The sequence below is a fragment of the Fibroporia radiculosa genome (assembly GCF_000313525.1).
Source record: "Fibroporia radiculosa TFFH 294 genomic supercontigs, scaffold3721, whole genome shotgun sequence".
NCBI classification, from domain to species: domain Eukaryota; kingdom Fungi; phylum Basidiomycota; class Agaricomycetes; order Polyporales; family Fibroporiaceae; genus Fibroporia; species Fibroporia radiculosa.
In genome coordinates this window covers 106,453-129,132 of record NW_012133392.1, presented here as the reverse complement: position 1 = coordinate 129,132, position 22,680 = coordinate 106,453, and the positions used below count along the sequence as shown (strand labels likewise).

Here is a 22,680-nt window from a genome sequence, read left to right as displayed (position 1 = left end):
AACTCCGCTCAAGGAGACTCTGGTCCTTGATTTGAACTGGCGTACGTACTATCTGGAAATGACCCGGTGCCAGCGACGAGCTCATGTTTCACTATCCATGTTGACTAGGCTCATTCGAATCGTCCTATTACCCCATCGTGGTGGTACGGTATCGCCATGGCCAATATGGGAGCTGCGTGGTTTGTGCGTGGTCGCCGCATCATGTCCATGTCCTCGGGTCTAGAGCGGATGTTGCTTGGACACCCAATGACGGTCGCTGCGCTTACCGAGATGCTAAGTGTAGATTAGATTCTAGAACTCTATTATAATTACGTATGATGGACGTTATCAACACCCTGAATTCCACAAAGCGAAAAAGGCAGTAATTATGAACATGCAAAAGAAACACGAGTGAGCACGACACAACAAGCAGGCAGGAGTCACAAGACAGCATCGATGGGAGGGAGTGATTATATGCGTAACACTGCTAACACTCTTGGTAAAGAGGCGGACGGTAAACACGGGCAGTCTCGGCGGGGCTATCAACATGGAATGGTAGGGGGTCAAGTTCAAACGGATAGAAGTGGGCATCGTCCGTGTCAATATATACCTGAGGCAGAAGAGAGGGAGACCGTCGTCGTTGTTCAGGGGGTAAGGGAACCGAAGCCGGGTCGACCGCGGCGAGCGATGACGTTGAGTGATCAAACGGCGTCAAGGGCGCGTCCGACTCGTCATCAGAAGTGTCCTCAATCGCGTCTGGAACAGAGAGGTCTTCCATGTCGTCGACTTCGTAGTAGGGAAGGGGGTCGTGGTACAGGGACGGGGCTGCTTCCAAGAACGAGTCAGAGGACGAGTGCATATCGAGCCACACTGGGCTACGCGAGGGACAAACAGGAGGGTAAGGAATAGGATAGGGGACAGGGATAGCATGGGGGTTGCAGAAGAAACTGGACTGGGCGGCAAGGTCGTCCGACGAGGACATCGGCGAGTATAGGGGACTTAGCGGCTCGTCGTCGTCGTCATCGTCATCGACGGGACAGACAGATATCGACACCACCGCATCTCCGTCCGCATCCAAATCATCATCTTCACCACCCAGCGTCTCAAGAAGGGAGTCCAGCCACTGGCTTTCCGACTTGCCAGGACCAGCGGGGCGAAGGCTGAGCGCGTCGGGATCCGGAAACATGTAGTTGACTTCGTCTTCAACTTCGCGGCTCTCGTCTTCATCACGTCTAGATACATATGGTACATCAGCCTTCTCTGAGGCCGGAGGGGCTTCGGGGGTGTGAGAACGAGTCATAGAGTTTTTGAGGAGGACCCAGCGATGCAAACTGCAGCTATCCTTGACGCTACCGCCGAGGGCGGAGCGCAGCTTGGAGTGGGCCATGGAGAACAGGGATGTCGACTGAGATGTCGACTGGGTGGACATGAGCAGGGGGGACAGAAGAGTGCGTGTCAAATAGTCGGTTGAGCGACACGGAGGGGGGCAGTGAGGCGTTCTGTGGCCTGAATGAGGCATAGACACGAGGCGAGCGAGGTGGGACTTACGAAGCAGGTTTGGGGTGTTACCGGTGTATACGGTAGACGATGAAGGGCTCGAACAGAATGGTGCCGTTCTTGGAGATGTGGACGGATGTGTTGACCATGCTTGTTTCGTGGTTCGCCGGACGGGGCAGGGGCGTCGCGGGAAGCAAGAAAGAGGATGGGGGCGGGGCGCGGACGAGTGCAGCGTTCAGGCAGACATGGTGGCGGAGGACAAGGCTAGCGAGGAGTCAGGGCGGGCGGTGCGGCTTATAACCACTCTCTGCGATGACTCCGCGCCCAATCCGGCGCGCGCGTCTAGCCAGCGTCTCCGTTCGCCCGGGTCGGGCTACTTCCCGAGAAGACTGCCCCGTCGTCCGCGCTCGCCCGCCACCAGTCGCACCGAGTCGCAAGATAAGACAATGATGAGACAATTCCACTTTGTATGTACATCGCTCAGCCCTCGTCCATCACATCCCCCCCTTCCGTGTCCATCACCGTCTCCAGTAGCTTCGCAAACTTCTTCACGCTCTTTGGCGACACATCTCGCGCAACTGCCAGCAGCTGCTGCGACTTGGTCACGTCCCCTTGCAGCCGGTACACCCTTGCTAGCTGGAAGATCACATTCGACTCTTCGGGCGACGAGTCGCGTAGATACTCCAGATCCTCCACAGCCGCCTGCAGCATGACAGATGTGTCACAGACCCCGTCTGAAAAGAATAGTGCGGACTCACCCTGTACCTCCGCTGCGAGATAAGAATTTTCGCCCGACGATAACGCACAAGCGCATTGTCGGGAGACAGCCGTACCGCCTCATTGAATAGGTCCAACGCCTTTTGCCGGTTCCCGAACCGTTCGCTCACCTACATCAGCGTTTAGCATTTACCTTCCCAACAGGTCGCGTGACCACTCACCATGCCCACACAGCCGAGAAGCACTGCGTTCTGGGGATGTATCTGCGCTGCTCGCCTATAATGGTAGTCCGCGAGGCGAATTTTACTCATCCGCATATAGCATGTCCCCAACCCATACCTGGAAACCCCGCAAAAGCGTAAAGATAAGCATATCGTGCCACAGAGATACCAGACGCTCCGATCAAGACAAACGTACCAGGCGTTGTAGTGTCGTGGATCAGCACGTAAAGCCGATTGGAAGAAATTGATGGCCCGTTCCAAGTCCTCATCAATCGACTCATGTCCACTCAGCGTGTAAGCATAGGCACAATTGGGGTCTAGTTGTGCCGCCCGCCGGAAGCAGCTTAGGGCTTGCGAGCGCTCCTTCTGCAGAGAAAAGCAGTTGCCAACTGCTATCCAAGCCTGCGGTGACCGTGGATCCGTCGCAACCAGTTCCTGCGCTAGGAAAGATAGCTTGACGTTCCGCTGTAAATGCCACAGGAGGGTTGAGAAAACTTCCATATCCCACAAACGATAAGGCTCGAGATTTCGCACGGCTTCAAAGGCACGTTCAGCCTGCAGCCGACACATGAGTCAGGGCCCCTGAAACACAGAGCGTAAGGAAACATACAGCAGCATATTCGCCAAGTTCATAGTGAGCTTTCCCTACGATCGCCATCACCAATGCGGATCGTTTATGGATGATAGGTAGCTTTTCTAGCTCATCAAGACATATTCGACAGTCATAAAGCGCCATCGCTCTGCTTGCGCGTGCAAATGCCCGCATCAGTTCGTATATGTGATAGTCGGCTAGCTCAGCATCGTAGGCTTCTTGTGCAGCCTGCTCTTGTTCTGCCGTCCATGTACTCGGACCTGGAGATGCGTCTAGACAGATGACATATAGACATAAAACCGTCACGAACAAACTCGCCCACCTTTGGGTATAGGCTCCTCGTCCACGTCTGAATCCAATGTGTTTGATCGCGCCCGCACTTGAGCTCGCCGTCGGTCCCGTATCGTGGCATGCTGTAAAGAGCTAAGTCTGGCAATTCGCGAGTAAGATTGCTACTGTGGCTAACCTTGGAGGCAAGTGGCTTGTTGGTAGATCCGCTCAGCAGACGCGTGCTCCGTCTTGTCGCGGCACCGGTTGGAGGTTGCTGCTCGCGCGAGCTTTTCCCAACCCCGGTGCCCACGGCATTTGACCTAGAGGACGTCGCCGCAGTCTGGCCACGACCCGAAGATGAGAAGATGTTAGCAACTGTTAAGGCCGGGCGTGCGCGTGCCTTGGAGCTTTTCGAGCGGTCGTCCGCCCTCAGATGCAGTGCGCCAGCAGACTTGGACGGCTTAATATTTACATTTGAGTCCGCAGCGTTGATAGAGGGCGGAGCCGTGCGCTGCCGCACAGTAGAGCGGAGCTTCTTGGTCACCGGGCCCGCCTCATCTGCTGAAGAAAGGGGACGCACAGCTGGTGGTTGGGCCGCCAACAAATTCGTTGGTTGCGACCGGCTAGCGCGCATAGCTCCTTGATTGAAGGATACTTCTGGCAGAAATGACGAATCTACTGTCCCTCTACAAGAACATATGCGATGAGTGAAAACTAAACCCTACATGTGACTTCAAGTCTGCTTACATTGAATCGCGTGGTCCTACTGCGTCCATCATGCGGAACAACTGTGGCTGGCCTGTATCAGGCTTCCAGGCGCGAAACAGGTTACCGCCGTTGCCAGTCTCAGGCGTGAAAAATCCGGCACCTGTTGCAACTGGCATATTGCGAGCTGTATTCGATGCCGTCTGCTTCGCAGGTAGCAGTCGGGGAGGGAAGAGGTCGTCTATATCTGGGACGTTACCTGGGAATGGGGTCATATTATCGTTCAAGTAATCCCTCCAAACGTACGTACCGAGCGAACATAGACCTTCAAAGGCTTCCCACAGCATGGGATTGAGGACTAACGCCTGCCGAAAGCTCAGCGCTGCACTTTCCGGAAGATTGCCTCTGGCAGCCGTGGATCCTGCGCGACAGTGTAACACAGATTCTTCTGGAAAAGGGCGCGATATTCGTGAGCTCATCGATGCTGTAAGGTTGTGAATACATGTGCGTGTGAGGGGATAAACGACACGGTGGAAAGGGAGGAAACAAACATGTTGGTGAATGTGACGGATTTCGAAGAATCTCATCCAAGATATCCCGGGCTTCTCTATGTCGTCCCAGAGTAGCACAGCACTTGGCTCTAATCTCGAGGCATCCGCCACACCGAGAATCAACTTGGGACCTGAGGAGATGCAACGCAGAATGAGGCTGGCCGGATCGCAGTAGGGTCGTAGCATATAGATGACAAGCATCATGATTGCTTGGTTCCCAGACATAGTATCTCTCCGCATAGAATATGGCCGACTTGTACAGATCGGCGTCGAGGCATGACCAAACAAGAGAAGATAGCCGTTGACATATAGACGCGGTGAGCAGCGGAGCGAAATCGTTCTGCATAAGCCCCTAGTGCATGCGAAGCTAGACGACGAGCAAGTTGATGCACTGGGCGCTAGAAAAGGAGCTGCGAAAGTTCGAGTCGGTGGCGAGAGTGAACTAAGTGGAAGGCAGGCGGCGGGCGGATCGGTAAACTCAACAGCAATTGCGGTCATGTGATGCGCCGCCTCAACTGGCCGTGACGCGCGCACGTGACACGTGCATCTGTCACGCCGTCAAGCTTCCAAGTCTTTGCGACCCGGGGTCGGACTCGGCCTTGAAGCTGCACATTTTCAGTCCTAGACACCTTTTATCATGCACAGAAATAAGCCTTTGTATTCTACCAGATGATATACAGCGTGCAACAGTTGACAACAATTGGGATTACTGTACTTGACACCCGCCTCTCGAGTGCCTGCAAGCATTTTCAGCTATCTTTAGTGGCCATGAGGGTCGGCTTCCCCCTTCGACTCTGTAAATGGATCATAATCAGGGTTAAGTATCCATGGGCAGGAATAAACAAGTACTCACCGGGGACACACTGAATTGCATCATCAATGCGCAAGAGCGATACCGCAGCCTCAAACGCAGATTTCAGACTCCGGACCTTACTCAAGGTCGGCTCAAGGATTCCTGCCGTCACGTTGTCCCGCACTTCACCGTTGAGTAAGTCGAGGCCATACCGCATGAGAACTTTCTTCGGGTCACCCGCAGGAGCGTTTTGTGCAGCATTATGGTACGAACGCAATTTCGCAACCAGATCAGTCGAGTCTTTCGCAGCGTTTACAGAAAGAGTCTTCGGAATGACGAGAAGGGCGCTCGCGAACTCTGCAATTGCTAGCTGCTCGCGCGATCCCTAAGTCAAGTCACCAAAATAAGAAGCGTGAAAATACAGTCGTCATTGATCTGTGCTTACCAATGTCGTGGCGAAGTTCTCCAAGTATATTGAGAGTGCTGTCTCGACAGCACCTCCACCGGGAACGACTGACCCACTCTCTAGAGTCCGCTTGATGATTGACAGAGTATCATGTAACGCCCGCTCCATTTCGTCGAGCATGTAATCATTTGCACCTCGCAACACAATGGACGAGGAACTGACCACCTTGGTACCCTTGATTAAAATCAGCTCATCATCTGAGATGCGCTCTTGGACGACTTCATCTGCAGTGCCTAGGTAACTTGGCTCGAAAGACTCCTCCCCTTCTAGATTGGCGAGACTGGACACCAAAGTTCCACCAGTAGCTTTGGCAATGCGGCGCAGGTCCTCTTTCCTACACCGTCTGACCGCCATGGCACCAGCTTCAACAAATTCTTTCAAGCACAGATCATCAATACCCTTCGTCGTGAGCACAACATTTGCTCCGGCAGCCAGAATCTTGCGGATGCGTTCGAGTGTAATCTCAGACTCGCTAGTAATATATCAAATCAGTTCCGACGTGCATCTGACCCAGGGCAGTGCCTGACCGTCTGCGAATATCTTCTAGTTGATTTGGATCGTCCACGAGGATTTGCACACCTAATTGCATGCGTGCTTTCTGCAGGTTAATGTCCAGACATGCGATCTTCGCGTTTGTGATGCGAGTCTTCATAGCTAATACAAAAAACTCAGTGATCACCCGGATCGAAAATTGGGTGTGTTTGTTGCACCTTGACTCGCCACTGTACAATTCAGTGCATAACCCTTCACATACATAGACTCTCGAGCACTGCGTCCATGCGCTTTGAGCACGTTGACCGCCTTTACGGGATATTTGATGTCTCCTCGACTATTGATAGTCTTGACTGCCAACATAGCATCGACTGCCATGGGAGCAAAGAGGTCGTCATCACTAGGTAGATTCAATAACGAACTTTTTGATATAACGAAAATTCATTCGGAACTCACCCCCCGATGATCTTACTCGACATGCTAGTCTTTGCTGCATTGACCAAAGCATCACGACCCAACGAGTCTACTTTAATGCTCAGTTGATCTTGCATGAATTTACAGGCCTCCCTGCAGGCAAGTCGGTAACCCGTAATGATAGTTGTTGGATGGATCTTTTGCTTCACGAGCTCGTTTGCTCGTCGAAGGAGCTCTGCAGCTATAAGCACAACAGAAGTTGTACCATCTCCAACTTCCTTGTCCTGCTTTTGAGCGAGATCTACAAAAACTCTTCCCGCCGGATGCTCTACTGCAAGAAGAGACAATATAGTCGCGCCGTCATTTGAGATCGTGACTTCCTAAAATAATCAATTATGGCCTTACAGCAGCAGCGACGTGAGCAACCCAAAGCGTACCCCAATGTTATCTACCAGCATTTTGTCAAGACCCATTGGGCCTAGTGAACTTTTCACGATGTTGGCGATTGTTTGAGCAGCAAGTACTGCAAGCAAAGAATGTCAAATCCGGTGAACACACGCAGAAATACTAAGCGCACCATTCTGATCCCGAATGTCCTGACCAGATACTCTGTCGCCTCCTAGGAACGCACCAGCGCGAGGATCGCGTTGAAACATATTGACGTACTTGTGTCGTACTGATTTGAAGACGACAAGATCGTGAAGTCCGAGCCACTTCCCTGAGGGGCGTCTAAAATGACTTTGTAAGTGGTAATGTATACAGTGCTAATATAGCTACACCCTTGCTGTCCGTTCCGAGAAGGTTTAATGAAGACTAGTCTAACTTCCATATAAAAATATAAGTTTATTATTTAAATAATTACTCCTAAAAAGAGCCCCCAATATCGAGACGGATCAGCGTCCAGCGTAAATTCGAGCGCAAAGCCAGAAGTACCAATCGTTCAGTATTCGTACTTCAGCGACTTCATATTATAGAATGACCTCCGACCAGCAACATCCAATTAAGATGATTCACTCTAACGTGACAGGGCTATGAATGCGCAGCCATTATTATATGTCCGAATGTACCATAACGATATAATACATGTAGGGTCAACACAAAGGCTCTAGCAGAGTCCTTTACAGACACAAACATGTCCAACAACATGAGCATAGAACTAGATTCTGGCCCATAAGTGACGATGATTGTTGGATAGTGGGGGACTCATGAGACTGACTGGAATCTTGACCTGCAAGTAATCCGTCGGTCGCGCTAGAGCAGCGGAAGCCATCTCTCGCTTCGCCTAACAATTAATACAATAGCTTATATCAATTGATAAATAAGAAAACAAAGCATAGGTCGACAAACCTGCTCCGGATTCCCTTCGTTCAGAGGCAACGAATGACCATCTTCAGCTTTTGAAGACGGAACATCGGTGACAAGATTTGGATTTAGGGAATAATCCCTTTCGGACTGCGCAATATCCTCAGCAAAGAAGATCTCTGCGCTATCTGGCTGTGGGTTGACGATCACAGGTGCGCGACTGACGACGTAACGCAAATTTTCCGCCGGCGGTCCATAATATGATATTGTTTCCGCCATTGTCAAATCGCTCTGGCTCGGAGCCGTCACCGAATCGCCTGCTTGATCGCGAAATGGATTGCGAATATCCAACGATGAGACGGCAGAGCACGACGATGCTCGTGCTCTAGAATGAGACGGTCTCATAAGATGATCAGCAGAACGCTCCTAAGCGGTACATCAATCTATTGTCCGTGAAAGGCAGTATTTGGACTTACCGCTTCGCGTGATGGGCTCGAATTTCGAGATCGTTTCTGTCCATGCACACTGAGCGAGGAGTATAAACTGGATAAAGACCAGACGCACCGAGAATAATTCCTCCACTTGCATCAGAGAATGACGGCGCAAGCCACTCTTTGTCTTAGAGACGTTGGTGCTGGACTGCGGTGGACTGGGCTCAACAACGACTCTTTCCGCATTCAAAGAAGAACATACCTCTGACCCAGCATCCTGAGCGTGTCCAGTACCGTCTTTCTTCTTTCGCATAAAGTCAAACATGATTTATGATTGTAGTGAAAGCAATTGGGGTGGAATCAGTGAGAGCGCAGCTGTGCGCTTAGCAGGGGGCCCGCCCTACTTTTAACATTGTTGCGGAAGATTCGACTTACGACCACCCCCATAGTGGAAATACCCGTCCGCTTTTCCGTGTCGGACCTCCCAAAACTTCCATACCCGACCTGCGCCCGGACGTGCGTGACCGGGCACCTGATGGCCACTTTGGCGGAACATGGATCACCAGAAGGCTTGGAACGGACGCTTCTTCATTGGGCAGTTCCCGCTCCCGTTGCTGCTGCTGCTGCTGCCGCTGCTGGATTTGACGGAGGGCATAGGGAACTTGCTGATTAGTTGCTGCCTGTAGTACACCGTGGTATGGCCGAGTCAAAGCTTGGTCAAAGTAGAGCTGGATGGTGAGCGTTGCCTACAAAAGTGTTGCTGTGGGGAAGCGCCGCGGAGCTCACAAGCGCAAGCGCGCGCCGATCATGTACATACGGGGCCAGTGCCCATCGCGTACTGTGAACGCTCTTGTTACGTTCCCTCATCACTCTCCTGCAACGTAGACATATATCGGCCCAAAATGACCTCCATCACCTCACCGTTGAATATGGTATGTCGGTGTGATAGTGACAGCATACCGCTGTTGAAGCTCTCGAAAAGGCTCACCAGCACGCGGCCAACGCGGACGATTACGTCGCCCAAGGCCTACTCATACCTGCAGCCGAAGAGCATTACAAAGCTGCAGAGGCATTTCTTGCCTGCATAGAAACCGCAAGTGATGAAAATGTACGTTTATGGTGTCATTTCATCGCCGTTGAATCTTAGACTTCCTCGCTTTCGCTATTAGACAAAACGGACCTTGAGAATGCTATATAATGACCACTCCAAAGCAGGGAAAGAGTTACAAAGAAGGATCTCCAAACTCCGTGAAGAGAACAAGGATCCAAGCCTGCCACAGAAGCACACAACCTCCACATCCAACACTGTCAGCATCGCGCTTCCTCTCTTGACACCGCCACCACCACCCTCACCACCACCTCACGCACGCAACCAAATGTCAGATTCGCAACAGGCTGCAGACGAATCATTCATGCTTCTAGGACAACGGGTTGGTATTTTGAATTCACTTCTTGAACTTTCGATGCCGCGTGCTCGGCTGCGAGTGCACTGGGTAAATGCATTATCATGTTGCCTAGGGGCTTTCACGATTCCGGGGATGACTACTGGAGTCGACTTTCACTATGGTAGTCTCGTTCCAAACTGATAGCGCTTCGGTCCTTACAGCTGTTGGTATGGGGATCTGTTACCACTCCGATGTGGCTTATGAAGTACCAGCTGGCTCATTGATTTCTTGCATTTCTTATTGCCTGATGGCCTCTGCCGTCGGACTCACATACACCTTGTATGAGACGTAACGGAGGCTTCAGCTTGAGTTTGGTGTGTGTTGATGGAGAAAGGGTTATTGCTGACAACACATTCGATAGAGCGATTCAGGAGATCCATTCAATCAATTCTGGAAAATTACCGAGGGAATGTTGGACTATTTGTCTCAACCGGTCGCATTTGCAACGGCTCCTCTCGCGCCTACTCCCCAACCACAGAATTCGAGCCACCGGGATGCCAGCTCTGGCAGCGATACCGACATAGAGGCTCCCGTCTCGAAAACGATGTCTCGCGGCATTGGTCTTGTGAAAGCAGCACGATCCAGAGTACTGGCATATCATTCCTCCAATACTTCTGACTCCGATAGTATTCATGCTGCTGGGCCCAGCACATTCCCTCCTAGGCCACAGATTATATTCACAGGAGACGCACGAGACAATTGGGATGATGACGTACAGGGCTATGATGGTCATTTTGTTGTTCTTATATATGTGTACAAGGTCTAATCTTGTTTCATGCGATCCAGATGATGACATGGCAGATTCCTTCTGCCTGATACCTAGCAAGTCGGACTCCTTGGCTACTCAACTGAGGAAGGAGAATGATATGTTCAGAGTTGATCTGGAAGACATGCGGAAGAAACTGGCGTCAGCTGAGGGAATGTTGAAGATGCGACAAGAACAAGATCAACAACTACGTGATAGTATATTGCTGGCACGCAAAGAGGTATATTCGATAAATGCTTAGCATTGTTTTTGCTCACGACCGTGTAGGCTCATCGAGCGATGATATCTTCGACCATGGCACCACGGCAGCCTCAATCTCAGCCTCAACCTCCGACAGTCGACCTAGCATCTCTGAACATCAGTGTGTCACCTGTACCATTGGGCCCCGTCAATCCGGTTAACCCAGCTCGTGAACGGGAGTCACAGCTCGTCCGAAGAGTACGAGAGCTGGAAGAAGACGTGCGCGTACTGAGAGTGGAAAATGAAAAACAGGTTCGTACTTTCCCGAGTCAGCGCGGCTGTTGAATGAATTAGATCGAGTATAGAAAGCAATGATCGTACGATTTCGTGAACGGTGGGAGAAACTCAAAGAGTCTGCGAAACGGAAAAAGCAGGCAAAGGCAGCTACTGAAGCAACGAATATCGTGGATGAGCGCATTGAAGAGGATCCAGAAGCTGAGGCAGAGGCAGAGAGGAATGATATGCGACAATGATTTGAATGGGGGGGGGGCTAGATATGGAGGCAGGACACTTGTTGACCACAATACTAACATATATTTCCGTTACATGCTTCTCTTGCTGTGTACATGTTATATTTCAGTTCCGTCCGCTATCTTGGTCAAAACCAGAGCGCGTCATACCATGGCCCTTAGGATATCTCCGAAGGAATGGCAGACACTTGACTGACGTGAGAGGGATACGACCACGATGATGCTTACACATCCAATTGTCTATACGAATATATCGTAAAGGTGTTGTATAAATACAGAACGTGAGGATGGAGAATACAGATTGAGACCGTTATGAGAGACAACCTTGACGTTTCTTGTTGTTTGTGCGTCAGGAAATGGAATACAGGAGCGGGAGTGACCATTGTATCGCTCGATCTCATGCAAAAAGTCCGAAGTCAACAATCTGCAGGGAGCTCACAGCGGCATTAAACGTAACCGCCGCGCTATTCCATTCAGCTTCGTCGACAGCAATCCCATCTGAAGCCTTCATCGGCACATTCATAGAGAGCACGAGGTCGATGTTCTGCTGCTGCAGGCGATAGACAGCCATCAAGATACGTATTTCATCAGGAATTTTGCTGTTGAACTTTCGGACCATCTGCGACCCCTTCAAGACAATCGGGCCAGGTGTCTTGGGTCCATGCTCGTTGTACATGCGAGAAATCTCATCGACACTCTTGCTCTCGGCGTCATTGTCGTGCGCCAAGGAGTCAAAGTGACACCTAGCGAGGGAACAGCAGTAAATTGCCCGCCGCACATAGGATGCGTTCAGCCTGCGCACCTTGCAATATCAGTATATTTCGTGACATCCACGCATTGAAGCACCTCCAATATGATACTTATTCCCGAATCAGGATACAGAAGGACTTCCTGTGTATCGGGTACCTGACGCAGATCGCTTGGATCAGTTAGTGGATTGCAATCCACGGCGTATGAGTATACATACGATGCGTCAATCAAACCTGTAGGTAGTGTAGCAGTGATAGCGCCACCAAAGAGCTGCCTGCTTTCCGTTCCGGACATTGGGCGACAACAGTGCCAGTGGTTGGGACTCGGCCGGGAGGTGCCTGCCAGACGAGGCGCCCTTTGCCACTATGACCTAATCACGTGTTTGTGACAGTCGCGTTGAATCCAGGTCGCGTCTTTGCAGAAGTCACCACAGCTCTAAGATTCCTCTACCGCGGCGCGCCCTGCAGAGGTCACTCGACTGCACTCTGTATCTGTTCTTCTGCTTTTCATGAACCATGATACCCGATTTTGGTCGCCGGTCAACCATGCAGCCCGCCCTCGATCCCCACAGTAATGCTCGTTCTAATCTTCCCGTCCCATCCACCGTGAAGAAACCCGCGCATGGAGGGCGCATGTCTATGGCAGGGCCCGCCATTAGGGGACCTTATCACGCAATAGGACAAGTTCCAGGAACTAATCCGCGAGCACCCATGATGCGCTCTCAGAACGTCAATCCGCTGCTGCAAAGCGCGAGCAAACCAAATTATGGCCGTACACCTCTGCACAGGTGAGTGAGCAGCTGGTCAACAAAGTAAGGATCATTGTCTGTAAAATGGACACTGCATACATTGATCCTTAGGCTAGAACTCCAGTGTTTTCCCTGTTTATGGAACCATAGTGTTGAACCTCGTCTGTCTCACTTTCAGCAGCACGCGTCGAGGGTCGATGTGGGTGGGGCCTGGGCAAGGGGCCGCGCAAGGGAGCGGGAAAGGATCTACAAAGGACAGCCGTCCTCTACGAGATAGACAATTCCAAGCCAAAATGCGCCAGGATATTGTCACATGGATGATCGATAATGGACTTGAGATACAAAGCGGTGTTCTTCAAAGTATACGAAGCGATGAGTTTCGCAGAGTTTTCCAGCAGCTGGTTCAACTATTGGATCCCCAGTGGTCTTTCAAGCCAGAGCAGAAATTTGACGAGCAGTTTGTGCAGCCTTTGAAGGCATTCCGATATCCATATCTAGGCCAAATCGATCTCAAGATTCTCGCAACCCCAGGTGCGATGCATGCCTGGCCGTTGTTGCTGGGAGTGCTACACTGGCTCGCGGAACTAGGCAAGGTACGTCATCGATTGATTTTGCTCGATCCAAATTTACATAGGATACTATCATTGCTGGTAGGCGCGATTCCATTATGTGCAAAGTGGAGACTTGACCTTGCAGGATTCGTCGCAAGTGCCTGACGAGTTTGACGACATCAACCACCACCAAGCTCTCGCGCTGGATCATTACACGCGCGCTTATAGCATTTTTCTGCAAGGCCAAGACTTATTCCCGGAACAAGAAAGAATATTGGAAGAATATTATGGTAGGTATTCCCTTTTCACGTTGTTACCATCTTCTCATGAGGCACTACAGCAAAGAAGGACGAACGAATCGTTACGCAGTTAGATCAGCAGAAAGAAGAGTTGAAACATGTTAATCTTGAATTGGAATCCCTCGAAAAGGCACCAGTACGTTGTATTGATCGTCTCTCTTACTTCTCCCGTTCAAAAATGACACAACCAGCCACCCATTCAAGACTTGCAGAAGGACAATGGGTTCATCAAGCGGGATAAAGCGAAATTCGAAGAGATCCTGCGACGATGTGAGTCGAAGAAGAAGAAACTGGTGGACACCTTGGCGCGAGAAAAAGCAGAGCTCGCCTACTGTGGTAGGTCATGTCTTGCATATTGCGTGAAGATCTCCTAATGTCCACTTCGGAAGTCGCTAATCTGGAAAAACTTCAGGCGGAGGAATCGAGGCTTGCTGAAGTGGTCAAAGAACAAAATTTATCTCCGGAAGAGGTCATTCGCATGAACACGGAACATGAGACACTTACTCGTGATCTCGAGACGCTCAAGCACAAAATCACCGAGACGAATCAGCTGGTAGTGAAACTCGAAGTTTCCCTAACGAGAAAAGTGTCGGATACAGAAGACGCGCTCGACGCATACAGCAATCTTCTCTCTAGCTTGGGACTTTTTCCTCCCCTGCCGCCGCCTCTAGAAGATGTCGATCTTGCATTGGACCTCAATTCAGCTGCATCAAATCCACAACTCCTCTTGACAGGTGCAGATATCAGGAGGGTGGTCAAGCCCACTCTCAGTCGTGTGGCTGAAATGAGACGTACGGAACGTGCCGATGTAGAAAGCGAACGGATCAAAGTTGACAACGACCTGGATCAGCTGACGCTGGAGTGCGAGAATATGGACGAAGAAGCCTTGGAGATCAGTAACAAGGTCAACGGACTTAGCGATCAAGCCGATGAGCTGCGAGAGGTGAGGGAGTGACTAACTGCTCCGACGCTATTGGCCGCAGACTACTGACGTCTGAGCGATACTTGTGGTTGCAGGCGGCGCAACAGGAAGCCTTAGTGAGTAACGCCGAAGCTTCACGACTGGAACGGGATCTTGCCCAAGCCCGCACGGCTGCTATGGCCAACGGCGTGGGGGTAAAGTCTCGGCTACAAGCACTGCAAATTGCGTATGTCCCTCTGTCTTGACTGTTCCATCTTTGTATCTCAGTGTCACACAAATGCCATAGGTATCGAGAACAGATTGATAAAGTAAATCGGCTCAAGGATGAGACCATGCGGGCCATCATCAAGAACAGCAGCGACACTGTCATGTTCAAGGAGGAGGTCTCGAAGCAGCTCAAACATCTGCGTGATTTTGCAGAGTCCAATTAGCTTTGTGCGTTGTCGACGGCACCAGTGGCGCAGAGCATCCGGAGTGTCGGAAACGTCCGAGTCCGCGCCTAGCGGGCAAGTCCCACGTATCTATAGTATTTATCTATGTACTCTACCATCGACTGTATTCTAGTGTGCGGATATTCCATGAGGACGTTTTGAACCGATGGGAGAGACTGGCGGCCTGCCTTCGAGGGCGACCCGAGGTTGTTGCACTGTGATTCGACGCCGAGGAGTCTCCGTCGGCGAGTGCGGGAACGGCGTCACATTGCCAATCTGCAATTTCTGGAGATCATTGGCAGAACTAGGCACCGCTGGAGCAGACTGGCCGCGTATGATCTACCAGCAGCCGGGGGTAAATTCTCGTCGACAACATTTGGCACCATCCTGCCAAGCCCTTTGCGGTCCCATTCGCGGAGGCTGTCTTCACACGTTCTGCATCAATCTCGCGATTGCCTCGTGCTATCGCCTCGTCTTCAGCTTATCCCACCTCAACAAATGAGCAAAGTCGACACTCATCCGGCCGCAGCCTCAAGCACCGTGACGCCCAGGGAAAGAAAAATATCCTTTTCGCATGTCATCCAAGGCTTGCTCGGCCACCACAGGATCACCAGCCTGTCACTTCGTGTCTCTCCGAGTCGATATCGCTATCGAGGTACGCCTATGGTTGATTGCATCGTCTTTACCTCGTTTCTGAAGATGGAGATGATAACGAACCGAATGACTCGAGTCCGTCGCCTGAACTCGGCGTATCGTCGCGAGGATAAGGTATACTCTGTGGATAGAACATACCTGCGGTTCCGACCTCTCACGCAGTCGCGAGGGTTTCGCCGGCCCCGGAGGCAGTTGCATGGAGATGACCATCCACAATTATCGACAAGTGGCTTGATTGCGTTCACCTGCTCATGGTTCGCGACGGCCACCGGGGTTTCGGAAATACAGGCATACCCAAAAGGGCGCAGCCCTGTTCCACTGTCATCCACAGACTTTCTTCGACGCGGTGCACATCCGAACTTCCTCCTGCTAGCTCATCCCAGATGAACCGTGTCGAGAGAAAGTGATCACACCGATCGGCACTGTCGATAAACATTCTTCCTGTGGACGATGCCGGGGGTGCTTCCCTCCGAGCAAACTCAGCATTCCAGACTCAGGCTGGTCTTTTTCAAGATTTGCTCCATTTGGCCGGTTACAAGCGAATGTGAGAATCTTGTCTGTTCGAGGCGCTGTCAGTGGTTCACTGAAATCTGCTCGGCACAGCATTGAGCTCAGTGCGGGAATGCGATGGCTCCGCTCGATGAGCTATGATTACAACGTTATGGGATCCCAGGAAGCGGCATCGTGCGAAGCGAGATTAAGATCGGAGCGGCTGCTAAGAAGCGCGGACTGATAGACCCTCTTGTTGCGTTTTCCTGGGCCACTCCCCCACGGTATGTCAGCCTGTACCTGGCTTCTCCGCGTGAGACGCCCGTTGTGGGAAGCTCCGCGCTAGGTCTACATGTGCGTAACCTTGCCACCATGCGAACGCCCGGTGCATTCCTGATGTCCAAACCACTAGGAATGCGACAGATCTGAAACTCGTATTCTCAAACGAAGCTAGTCAGAACACTCTCAGGTTCGAATGACAGTCGACAGATCTCTATAGCTCTACATTCAATTCGGAAATGCTTCACTCGGACGCCGATGAGGCTGAGAGTGGATATGATCCATACGAGGCCTAGTCGGCGCACACTGTGGACACTCGTTCGGGTGTAGTAATCTCCCGAGCAATGATTTTGGATGCAATCCCTCGTGGGTTGCACCATCGGCGTGTGCATGGGCATCCCACCTTAATTGGCTCCCGGATTCTGAAGGTATAAAAGGGTGTCCACTTTGCTTCTCTCGCCTTGGACTTTCTCCCCCAAGCAACCCCCTTCCTCTTCAGAGTCATCTCACTGCCGTCGACGTTGTCAACGTCTTTCGCCTGCCGATATCCATTGCTGACCTCATTATGTCGGACGCTATACTACGCGGAGCCGCCCCTGCGTACGACGATGCAGAGAAAGGCGCATTAGATGTGCAGATCCGCCCTGTGGAGGTGGCGCTACCATCTGAGAAGAAAGATAAAGACCTCACGGTTGCGTCGGTTATGCCGGTCCCAGCGGAGAAGAAGGAGCCTCAAAGTGCCCCCAAATCAGCTAGTAAACCACCCAAGAAGAAGGTCTCAAAATGGATCCTCTGGCAACTATGGTACAACACGTACCGGTACGTGGCGAGTAGAAGATAAGAAAAGAAAATTCTTGATGTTTATTTGCTGATAGGAAACTATTCACCATCACGTTCTCCGTGAATATGATTTTGTTTGGGTTTGCGGTATCTGGTCACTGGTCATACGCCAAAAAATACGGCGGTGCAATGGCGGTGGGAAATTTCAATGTGTCTATCTTGGTGCGAAACGAAATATTTGGGCGTCTCTTGTATCTATTCGTCAACACCTTGTTTGCTAAGGTACGTTATGATATAGCAGGCTCCGTGATAGGAACGGGGAGCTGATGTGTTTATTCTTAGTGGTCGCCTTTGAAGTGGCGTCTAGGCTGCACATCTGTCCTTCAAGTCAGTCTAGTTCATATCGGCCCTATCAGGTAACTAACATATCATTATAGCATCTTGGTGGTATACATTCTGGCTGTGCAATTTCGGGTATCATCTGGATCACACTCGATGTTGTGGACACTTACCGGAACCACGTCAACGAGTCAAACTCAGCTTTGGCGCTTGGTCTTATGGCTAATATCGCCTTGATCGTGACCGCAGTTGCTGGGTTCCCCTGGGTGCGCAACACGCATCACAAGTCAGTTCTTGCTGTCCACCGCCATACGACTTCATCGCTGATGCCTTCTCAGCGTGTTCGAGCGGTGGCACCGGTTCATGGGATGGTCTGCTCTGTTCCTCTCTTGTGAGTACATCAATATCCGCTACCGTCTTCATGTCTTGATCATACTCACGCTTCAATTCATAAGGGACCTTCGTCATTCTGGGCGACCTGTGGGATACCACGACGAAGACTTGGAACTTAGGCACCGCGCATATCGTTCGACAACAAGACTTCTGGTATGTCATGGGAATGACCCTATGGATCGTTCTTCCTTGGATCTGTACAAGGAAGGTCCGCATCGACATCGAACTCGTAAGTGTTTGTCCTATCTTCTCCGCCTTAACCCAAATAAATCGACACTGCGCTTCGAAGCCCTCAAACAAGGTTGCAGTGCTCAGATTCGAACGTGGTATGCAACAAGGTTTACTTGGTCGCATCAGCCGTAGTACCGTCAAGGAGTATCATGCGTTCGGGATCATCTCGTAAGTATGCACAATGTGTTTGTATGATGAAGCGTTCTCATCCACACCAGCGAGGGAACACACGCAAAGTACCATTACATGGTTTGCGGTGTACAGGGTACGTAGTGCATCTCATTGTATTTTTTTCTCCAAAACTAACGGTCGACTTAGGTGATTTCACTCGCAGCCTCGTCAATGATCCACCAAAGATGATTTGGACGCGAGAGCTGAAGGTCAGCCCATGGATAGTAAACTACAGTTCTCTCCCACTCATGTGTACCAATAGCTGGCTGGTGTTTCAAATACTTCCACCCTTTACAAGCGTGGGATTCGTATCTGCACAGGTACCGGTATCGGTGCCGCCCTCTCCACCTGCATTCAGTCCCCCTACTGGTTCGTGTACATTGCTTCCATTAAAAACTTCGGCTAATCGTTATCCAGGTATCTCATCTGGATAGGTACTTCATTTTGTTCCATGTGTTCAATGTTGCATCGCTCAATGCTGTTCTCACGACAGGATCTGATCAAGAGAAGACTTTCGGTCCCACCATTAGCGGCTTGATCAACCGTAACATCGAGCCCGAGCGGTACCTGCTCTGGGACAGTAAAGTTCGAGGCGGCCGGCCCGACACGAGGAAGATCCTGAAGGAGGTTTACCACTCCTGGAAAGCCGAAGGTAAGCGAGACTCGTGTATACGCACATGCCACGCTAACACATTGTCATCAGTCGTCTTTATCACGTCTAACTACGTGGGAAACTCAGAAATGATGCAGGTGCGTTGAACTATAGCGGGCAACCGCCGCATGAGAAAGCTTACCACGACTTCATAGGCCTGCAAAGAGGAGAAAATTCCATGCTTCGGAACTCTCTGGGATTTCGTAAGTTCACATTCATGCTCCATGTTGACAGGCGTTGACCATGCGCTCCGCAGTGATATTTCGTATTATTGCATCACTCATATAGATCTCTGTAATACATCCCATAGACCGGGGCGGCCATCCCTTCCCATCCCCTACTCTCGTTTTGATTGCACATCCTGTATATCACAATCTACCTCATTGTATGCATATCATTTGGGAACATCCATAACCGCAAAGCTTGGAGTGCTGCAACGGAGTGTGCAAGACGTTAAGTTGATTGTTGCGTGGTTCTGAAAAACTGACCGTTGTCGATCAACAAGCACAAGTTACACTATTGCCAATACTTCAATCGCCAGAATAAACGACGCAGTCGAAATATGCTAACGCAGCGCTCCCATGCGGTAGGCAAGAATCGCCATCTATGGCCAAAAAGGGAAGTCTATGGAAGACGGTGGTGGTATCATGAGAAATAACCACACGGTGCCATGAGAATGCCGCAGTGACCGAGATGCGACACAGCCTATTTATGGCGGATAATTCCTGCTAATGATATCCCTCAAGAATTTTTCCGCGTCTACCCATCCAGGGCCATCTCCTGTTAGGATTAATAGATGTATTTGGTTGTAGTCTCACACCCCGTCCAGCCAGCTCAACTATGATCCTTGTGATGTTTCGCGCGTCCTAGAATTGATTTGGAATTGTTCAATGGTTCAACGAAAAAACCGGAGAAAATTGAACAGACATCAATGCCGCTATGTTGACGACCTTCGAATGGAGCTAGACCTAGTGCTTGAAGCATGCGTGGGATGCTCAATGTGATACGGGACGGAAGGGGAAATGCATGCTGTGGATGTGTCAACACAAAGGATAACGTCATGAACAGGAGACACACTATAACTGTATGGCCTTTGCCACGCTTGATATCATCGCCGCGATCGGTATGGGTTCGGACTGCTCCGCGCACGTCCAAAACGTCGCCCGTAATCCATGCCGGCATTCGAACCTGTCATTCACCTCAGCAATTACAACACTGCGACCGATGCTGATAATACCTTCGATATGAAACACTGCTTCACAACGAAGTCGCGGACATCGAACGGACCATCGCTGCACCAGCAGTACCGCACAAGACGACGCCCTGTAACTGGCTCGATAAGACCATTGTCTTCTAGGAACGTTTCGAACATTTGTAACAGCTCTGTGAATTCGGGAGCACTGTCCACCTGGTCCTGCAGACCAGTGTAACGCCTCAATCCGACGAAAATGACAATCAAAGGCTGGACGGAAAACGGACTTGAGTGATCCCAGTAAGATTTGTGCAAAATTGCGACAGCAGCGGCCGCCAAGTAGGCCTGACAAAACTTCGAAATTCGGCTACTACGACGAGCTCCTTAGCAATTCCATCAGGGCTTTTGTCCTTCCAGCGCAGCAGGCAGACGGGCCATTCCTGTTGGCAATGGAAAAGCTGACGTGAGGTGTAGACGTGGATTTCCGCGACCTACTATAATTTCGTTCGGATAATCAAATGATGATGATCCTTCAACGCATGTACCCTCGACGTCCAAGACGAGGAATGCATCGTATGGCTGTTTCACACCCTGCAAAGTGGTGCTTTGTTGTAGATATGCAGGTATCTCCGACGAGCCAGAACCCACTTTTCGAGATACCGAAGGGCCAGAAAGGCCTAGTGGATCTTCCGCCATGCAATGTGGCGGTTTGGGGTGTGGACTGAATGTCGATTCGCACGACAAACTGCGCCATAGAGAATAGCTCACAAGCAGAATGATACAAGTGACAGTGATCACAATTACACCATAGTCTTCCAGGAATGCGCCGAACCGCGGTGGCAGCCACCGCGGGACCGGCTCGGGTGTTCTCATCGCTATCGTACTAACGAGAATAGCGAAGCGTGAGTCAAAAAGCTATTTCAGACGACTGTTCACCACCGACCTCAGGCAGAAATCTAGAACACAAAGCGGGGCAGCAGCGACCACTGATAGCAGGATAGAATTGACATCGGGGGCACTACCAGTGGCGGGGGGAATAATCACAACCGGGAGAACTGGATTGCCACACCGGCACGTGATCCTCAATTCCGTTCCTTTGGCGCGCATGCCATTTCTCGTCGCCCGTTTCTCTCGACAACCCTTCTCAGTCGACCCCTCACGGGCTTCCATTTCTGACCGCCGCTCCACTTAAACAGTAGGCCGCAGAACCCATTTTCATCTTTATACCACCCATGATCAGACAGGGAGGGGACGACCTAGATGATGACTTCGTCCTGGACGAACTGGTCGCCGTATCGGAGGACGAAAATGTGCATTTGGCAGACGGTGATGATGTTGGCGCATTGCTCAGCGCGGACGAAGAGGGGGATATGACCTCAGTCCATGCTGCTGCAGATCAGGGTGTCACAGAGAAGAAACGGAAGCGGCGAGCGAAAGAAAGGGAGAGGAAGGCGAAGGTCTGCTTTTGCGTCTAGTGCGTACAAAGAAAGACTACAGCCTGGACTCATGTCTTTGTAGAAACGAAAATTGACAATGTCAGAGGGTCCTGTCGAAGCTCCTTCTGTAGCATCACAGTCCCCGGGTGTGCTGGCTGACTGTCTTTCGTCAATGCAAGCAAAGACATTCTCTAAGATGTCCAGCATAGAGCTCGCCGACATCCAGATACCCGGTAAATGCGCGCATGCATTCCAGTGCAAGTTGTTCTCAACATTGACAGCCAGGCAGAGAGCTCCATAGTGGATACAACTCAGTGGACGGACTCCCGGAATCTGGATTTTCTGGTTGACTTCATCTCGAAGAGTGAGTTGCAGAATCACGTTCTTCTGGTGCCGTATTCACCCACGGCGCACGTCTCAGTATTGCCTACCCTTCGTGTCAGATTATCGCAGAGACCTAAATCCAAGGGAGCACCGACCCTCTTGTTTGTGGCCGGAGCAGCTTTGCGAGTGGCGGATGTTACAAGGATTCTCAAGGATGAAAACCTCCGTGGAAAGAAGGGCGGCGAGGTAGCCAAACTGTTCGCAAGGCACATAAAGCTGGAGGAACACGTTACCTACCTTAAACGAACGAAGATAGCAGCGGCAGTGGGCACCCCGGGAAGGCTCGGCAAGCTGTTGTGTGACACCGGTGCGTCCGACGTCGCATGAACATTTCTGTGGATAACGTAAGGCTGACCCAATCTACTGAAAAAATTTCCATGTACAGATGCGTTGTCCACGTCCGCGTTGACACATGTCCTTCTCGACGTATCTTATCGGGATGCCAAGAACCGCAACCTGCTCGAGATCCCAGAGACGCGAGATGAAGTTTTCAAGACTGTTCTCGGTGCTCCGAAGGTGCTGCAAGGACTCCGCCAAGGCAAAATACAATTAGTGTTCCTATGATGTTTATAATTACGCCATCCACTAGCGTTAGACGTATAATACAGCATGGAATGTCGCACTGAAT

At 51.0% G+C, this 22,680-nt stretch overlaps 10 protein-coding genes across 10 annotated transcripts; 4 read left to right on the top strand and 6 right to left on the bottom strand.

The window, feature by feature from the left end:
• Positions 1–466: 466 nt before the first annotated feature.
• Positions 467–1,408, bottom strand: FIBRA_05010 (uncharacterized protein; the record flags this gene model as incomplete). The annotated part of the gene is made up of 1 exon (XM_012326789.1): positions 467–1,408. The coding sequence occupies one exon, from the start codon at positions 1,406–1,408 to the stop codon at positions 467–469; it is 942 nt and encodes a 313-aa protein (XP_012182179.1).
• A 548-nt stretch (positions 1,409–1,956) lies between these two features.
• FIBRA_05009 (uncharacterized protein) lies at positions 1,957–4,460 on the bottom strand (the record flags this gene model as incomplete). The annotated part of the gene is made up of 9 exons (XM_012326788.1): positions 1,957–2,178; positions 2,235–2,363; positions 2,415–2,532; positions 2,611–2,969; positions 3,025–3,278; positions 3,329–3,419; positions 3,473–3,962; positions 4,024–4,240; positions 4,292–4,460. 9 exons carry the CDS (start codon positions 4,458–4,460, stop codon positions 1,957–1,959), a joined length of 2,049 nt encoding a protein of 682 aa, XP_012182178.1.
• Positions 4,461–5,291: 831 nt separating this feature from the next.
• Positions 5,292–7,353, bottom strand: FIBRA_05008 (uncharacterized protein; the record flags this gene model as incomplete). The annotated part of the gene is made up of 8 exons (XM_012326787.1): positions 5,292–5,326; positions 5,386–5,710; positions 5,771–6,263; positions 6,319–6,445; positions 6,502–6,683; positions 6,740–7,077; positions 7,135–7,220; positions 7,275–7,353. 8 exons carry the CDS (start codon positions 7,351–7,353, stop codon positions 5,292–5,294), a joined length of 1,665 nt encoding a protein of 554 aa, XP_012182177.1.
• Positions 7,354–7,853: 500 nt separating this feature from the next.
• On the bottom strand, positions 7,854–8,755 carry FIBRA_05007 (uncharacterized protein; the record flags this gene model as incomplete). The annotated part of the gene is made up of 5 exons (XM_012326786.1): positions 7,854–7,979; positions 8,045–8,425; positions 8,476–8,511; positions 8,564–8,638; positions 8,693–8,755. 5 exons carry the CDS (start codon positions 8,753–8,755, stop codon positions 7,854–7,856), a joined length of 681 nt encoding a protein of 226 aa, XP_012182176.1.
• Positions 8,756–9,332: 577 nt separating this feature from the next.
• On the top strand, positions 9,333–11,354 carry FIBRA_05006 (uncharacterized protein; the record flags this gene model as incomplete). The annotated part of the gene is made up of 7 exons (XM_012326785.1): positions 9,333–9,362; positions 9,413–9,538; positions 9,600–9,860; positions 10,237–10,603; positions 10,662–10,861; positions 10,909–11,133; positions 11,187–11,354. The coding sequence occupies 7 exons, from the start codon at positions 9,333–9,335 to the stop codon at positions 11,352–11,354; spliced, it is 1,377 nt and encodes a 458-aa protein (XP_012182175.1).
• Positions 11,355–11,748: 394 nt separating this feature from the next.
• Positions 11,749–12,395, bottom strand: FIBRA_05005 (uncharacterized protein; the record flags this gene model as incomplete). The annotated part of the gene is made up of 3 exons (XM_012326784.1): positions 11,749–12,094; positions 12,154–12,270; positions 12,319–12,395. 3 exons carry the CDS (start codon positions 12,393–12,395, stop codon positions 11,749–11,751), a joined length of 540 nt encoding a protein of 179 aa, XP_012182174.1.
• Positions 12,396–12,646: 251 nt separating this feature from the next.
• FIBRA_05004 (uncharacterized protein) lies at positions 12,647–15,052 on the top strand (the record flags this gene model as incomplete). Its single annotated transcript, XM_012326783.1, has 8 exons — positions 12,647–12,888; positions 13,031–13,442; positions 13,504–13,690; positions 13,741–13,835; positions 13,891–14,035; positions 14,089–14,642; positions 14,717–14,847; positions 14,908–15,052. 8 exons carry the CDS (start codon positions 12,647–12,649, stop codon positions 15,050–15,052), a joined length of 1,911 nt encoding a protein of 636 aa, XP_012182173.1.
• A 1,987-nt stretch (positions 15,053–17,039) lies between these two features.
• On the top strand, positions 17,040–19,328 carry FIBRA_05003 (uncharacterized protein; the record flags this gene model as incomplete). The annotated part of the gene is made up of 15 exons (XM_012326782.1): positions 17,040–17,293; positions 17,350–17,536; positions 17,597–17,641; positions 17,692–17,879; positions 17,932–17,984; positions 18,049–18,215; positions 18,276–18,385; positions 18,436–18,482; positions 18,536–18,597; positions 18,651–18,757; positions 18,806–18,822; positions 18,882–19,040; positions 19,092–19,138; positions 19,196–19,243; positions 19,275–19,328. The coding sequence occupies 15 exons, from the start codon at positions 17,040–17,042 to the stop codon at positions 19,326–19,328; spliced, it is 1,545 nt and encodes a 514-aa protein (XP_012182172.1).
• A 546-nt stretch (positions 19,329–19,874) lies between these two features.
• Positions 19,875–21,402, bottom strand: FIBRA_05002 (uncharacterized protein; the record flags this gene model as incomplete). The annotated part of the gene is made up of 6 exons (XM_012326781.1): positions 19,875–20,069; positions 20,118–20,228; positions 20,278–20,454; positions 20,520–20,672; positions 20,728–21,115; positions 21,176–21,402. The coding sequence occupies 6 exons, from the start codon at positions 21,400–21,402 to the stop codon at positions 19,875–19,877; spliced, it is 1,251 nt and encodes a 416-aa protein (XP_012182171.1).
• Positions 21,403–21,464: 62 nt separating this feature from the next.
• Positions 21,465–22,616, top strand: FIBRA_05001 (uncharacterized protein; the record flags this gene model as incomplete). The annotated part of the gene is made up of 5 exons (XM_012326780.1): positions 21,465–21,689; positions 21,751–21,901; positions 21,958–22,032; positions 22,090–22,359; positions 22,438–22,616. 5 exons carry the CDS (start codon positions 21,465–21,467, stop codon positions 22,614–22,616), a joined length of 900 nt encoding a protein of 299 aa, XP_012182170.1.
• Positions 22,617–22,680: the final 64 nt, after the last annotated feature.